Genomic DNA, 3,522 nt, shown 5'->3' with positions numbered 1-3,522 from the left:
GCTTAGTATTTCCGAAATGCAACCTTTACGGCTGATAAATCATAAACAAAATGCGTTTATAAATCGCAATTAATTATGCGACTTATAAATCACAATAAATGCGTTTTATAAACCGCATTCGTCAAGTCCAATATTCCATCCGGTTCACAATAAGTGACCAATTTGCTTTTAGCACGCCCATTAAGAAAATACTAAATTCTATATAAAAATACCTACTATGACTAAATTATCCCTAATTAAATATTTAATGTGAGGAGTAAGAAAACTTTTTAGGGATATGTACATAGTGGTTATTTTGTAAAAATAAATTGAATTATTTCTTAATTACTTAACTGAATACTTATTTTGAACCAAAATGAAAAAGCAAATTGGTTACTTATTATGAACTCGTCTGCCTACTTGAAGTGTTGAGCTGACGTGGGTCTCAACTCTCACGTGTATCCTGCTTTGCACATAGCACCCAGTTCACTGTGTGTGTGTGTGTCTGTGCTGCTGCGTTCCTTCCACCATCACCAATTAAAGGAGCGCACTTTAATTCATTTTATAAGGAAAGAAGAAACACTATTGGTCATGTGAGTGGTGGTTTCCATTTTCCCTCCAATAAAAAGGATTACAACCGAACACCTTTTGGTAGTGCAAGTACGTAGAGCGACAATCTCGAGTGACAATTGGTGGGCTAAGCTAATTATGGGTTGGGCTATAGCGTTGCACGGTGGAGCTGGTGACATACCAAAGGATCTGCCGCCGGAGCTTCGTGAGCCCAGAGAAGCCTGCCTCCGCAGTTGCTTACAGATGGGGGTCGATGCTCTCAGGGCCCATAAATCCCCTTTGGATGTCGTTGAACTCGTGGTATACATACCAATTTTACCTTACAATAACACACATATCTCTTTTTCTACCTTTATTTCAGTTTTTGCTAAGAATTTGGATATCGGTTGTAGTTATGCTAGTCAGTGTAGCTGCCTTCTTGCTAGCGATTTTGTATCTGTTCAATTTCTCATCAAGATTTGTTCTTTACTCTGTTTAGTGATGGATATCACCTGTTATATTCTTCCTTTTCAGTTATGACTGTATTACTTCTTTTGTCTTTTATCTTAATCCCATGAGAAATGGATGCTTAATTGATAAAGGTATATGTTTAACTTTCTTATTTATTTTACACCTCTTTCTGTATATTCTCTTCTTCTTTAGGAGCATGTAATCTCTATTTCTTGTTTTTTTTTTCTCTATGTTAGGATGAGACTAAATATATGTACTTGACTATGTTTGATACTTAGGTTGAATTACTTTTTCTCTTTGGACTTGTGAAAGAATTAGTTAATGGATTGGAAACTGGATTATATCAGCAGTATGATACTATCTGTTAAGTTTTCTTTTTAATGTTTTAAAGTGCTCTTACCCCCTGCTTCAGTTTTTCTTACAAATACATACTCTCAATACTTCATTTCGTGCTAGGAAAAAATGTTACTATTCTGTAAATGCGTTGCTCCGGAGAAACTTGTAAAACTTGGATCTTCTGAAAACTTCTGGTTTCTGTATTATGAGTAATTTACTTTTTATTGATGTTATGATAGCTTTTAACTGGCTTGAATCAAGCAGGTGCGGGAACTGGAAAATAACCCATACTTCAATGCTGGTAAAGGGTCTGTTCTAACCAGCAATGGTACAGTAGAAATGGAAGCATGCATCATGGATGGTAATACGAAAAACTGTGGAGCTGTTTCCGGCCTAACCACAGTTGTGAATGCTATATCTCTGGCTAGGCTGGTCATGGAAAAAACTCCACATATATATGTTGCGTTTGAGGGAGCGGAAGCATTTGCTAGGGAGCAGGTTTGTAAAACTTTCTAATGTTATTCTCTCTTATGAACATTCCACGAAATCTGAGACAGGGTCCAGTGGCATAGTTAATTCTTTGGCAGTTTTTTGCTTTAAATGGCTTGGTGTGAGGTTGCGAAATTGGCTTGTCCAAAACTATTTTGGTTCAAGTCCTTGGTTAATTATTGCCACATCAATTTAGACACTCCTGCAGAAAGCCATAAGAAAGTTATTGAACTACTTACTGCTGATGAATGGTATCTCTGCTAATAATCCCTGGTTGTATGTTTTTATTACATTCAATTTGGCCCTTTTTATATTCAATCTATTTGATGAACTGTGATGATTCTGTTATCAAGGGGGTTGAAACCATGGATCCAAGCCACTTTATCACTCCAAGAAATATTGAGAGATTAAAGCAAGCAAAAGAAGCAAACAGAGTCCAGGTATGCAACTCTTCTTCTTTATCATATCTTTGCTACAAGATTGTATATTTGTGCCTTTGTCCTTCACATTGATTGAAGTCTTCTGCTTTCTTATATGTATATGTTTTTATCTGGTGCTTTGGTTGAGATTTTTGAAGAGCTTTAGTGCTCATTTTTAGCAAACACTGGCACATGTTATTCATATGTACTTGGTCGTCTTTTTGTTGCCTCCAACTGAGTCTGATTACGGTATCCAGCCTTAATCGCTTAAGTTTAGCTATGCAGATATGCCTCTAACAGAGCTTTCTTGTTCTATTCCCTTCTTGGAAACTCACTGTCGTGATTTACAACTAAACTTTCCTGTTATCCTATCTTTGAGAAGCTTTCTGCTTCCGTGTCATCGGCCAATAACGCTGCTACCAATTTACAGGTAGATTATAATACACGGCCTATACCAAAAGATGAAAAAACACCAGGTCCTAATGGGGATAGCCAGCTAGGAACAGTTGGATGTGTAGCTGTTGATAGCTATGGACATTTAGCTGCTGCTACTTCTACTGGAGGACTAGTAAACAAGATGGTTGGAAGGATAGGAGATACTCCCATTATTGGTGCAGGTACATACGCAAATAAAATATGTGCAGTTTCCGCTACAGGCCAAGGTGATGCTATAATCCGTGCAACTGTAGCGAGAGATGTGGCTGCTCTAATGGAGTATAAAGGGCTTTCTCTCAAGGAGGCAGCAGGCTACGTTGTAGAGGAATCAGCCCCAAAAGGAACCACTGGCCTGATTGCTGTATCTGCCACTGGGGAAGTTACCATGCCATTTAATACAACCGGCATGTTTAGAGCTTGTGCAACTGAAGATGGTCACACAGAATTAGCAATTTGGTAAATTTTCATTTGAATAGATTAGTCTTTGTTGTATTGTCTAGCTATTGAAAATCATTTATAATTCAGATGGGGATTCAATCTTTCCAGACTGGTGTTCCTTAAATTTACTCCATCAGTTTTAGTTAGCAGCTAAATCCTTTGATCTGGCTGTTGCAGTATTGAGCTCATTAGTCATGCAGATATCCATGAGACCCCCCACCCCTTCCCCCGCCCGCCCGATGCATGAAGAAATGGAGCGACATCCCTTTGAAGTTTGTATCCATGCGCGTCATATTCACCCGGAGTTTGGAATTCACCTTAGTATAAAATAATCTCTAGTAGAATACTTTTCCTTGACTCATAAAAAATAAAAATAAAAACTAGTCCCATTAACGGATTTGTGACA

The 3,522-nt window shown here is 37.9% G+C and overlaps 1 protein-coding gene across 1 annotated transcript; it reads left to right on the top strand.

Annotated features, from left to right (window-relative positions):
* LOC109223770 (isoaspartyl peptidase/L-asparaginase 1) lies at positions 452–3,223 on the top strand. The gene is made up of 4 exons (XM_019388190.1): positions 452–849; positions 1,600–1,833; positions 2,178–2,264; positions 2,674–3,223. Exons 1-4 carry the CDS (start codon positions 688–690, stop codon positions 3,136–3,138), a joined length of 948 nt encoding a protein of 315 aa, XP_019243735.1. The 5' UTR covers positions 452–687; the 3' UTR covers positions 3,139–3,223.

This window comes from Nicotiana attenuata, chromosome 3, assembly GCF_001879085.1.
Source record: "Nicotiana attenuata strain UT chromosome 3, NIATTr2, whole genome shotgun sequence".
NCBI classification, from domain to species: Eukaryota; Viridiplantae; Streptophyta; class Magnoliopsida; order Solanales; family Solanaceae; genus Nicotiana; species Nicotiana attenuata.
Note: the sequence above shows the minus strand (reverse complement) of the source record. Positions and strands in the feature narration are given on the sequence as shown.

What these genes read in the sequence shown, in the direction of transcription:
- LOC109223770 (XM_019388190.1), top strand. Translation starts at nt 688, where the DNA reads ATGGGTTGGGCTATAGCGTTGCACGGTGGAGCTGGTGACATACCAAAG. An exon ending in TGGATGTCGTTGAACTCGTG is followed by an intron (nt 850 to 1,599) that starts GTATACATACCA and finishes TGAATCAAGCAG; the next exon opens with GTGCGGGAACTGGAAAATAA. An exon ending in AAGAAGCAAACAGAGTCCAG is followed by an intron (nt 2,265 to 2,673) that starts GTATGCAACTCT and finishes ACCAATTTACAG; the next exon opens with GTAGATTATAATACACGGCC.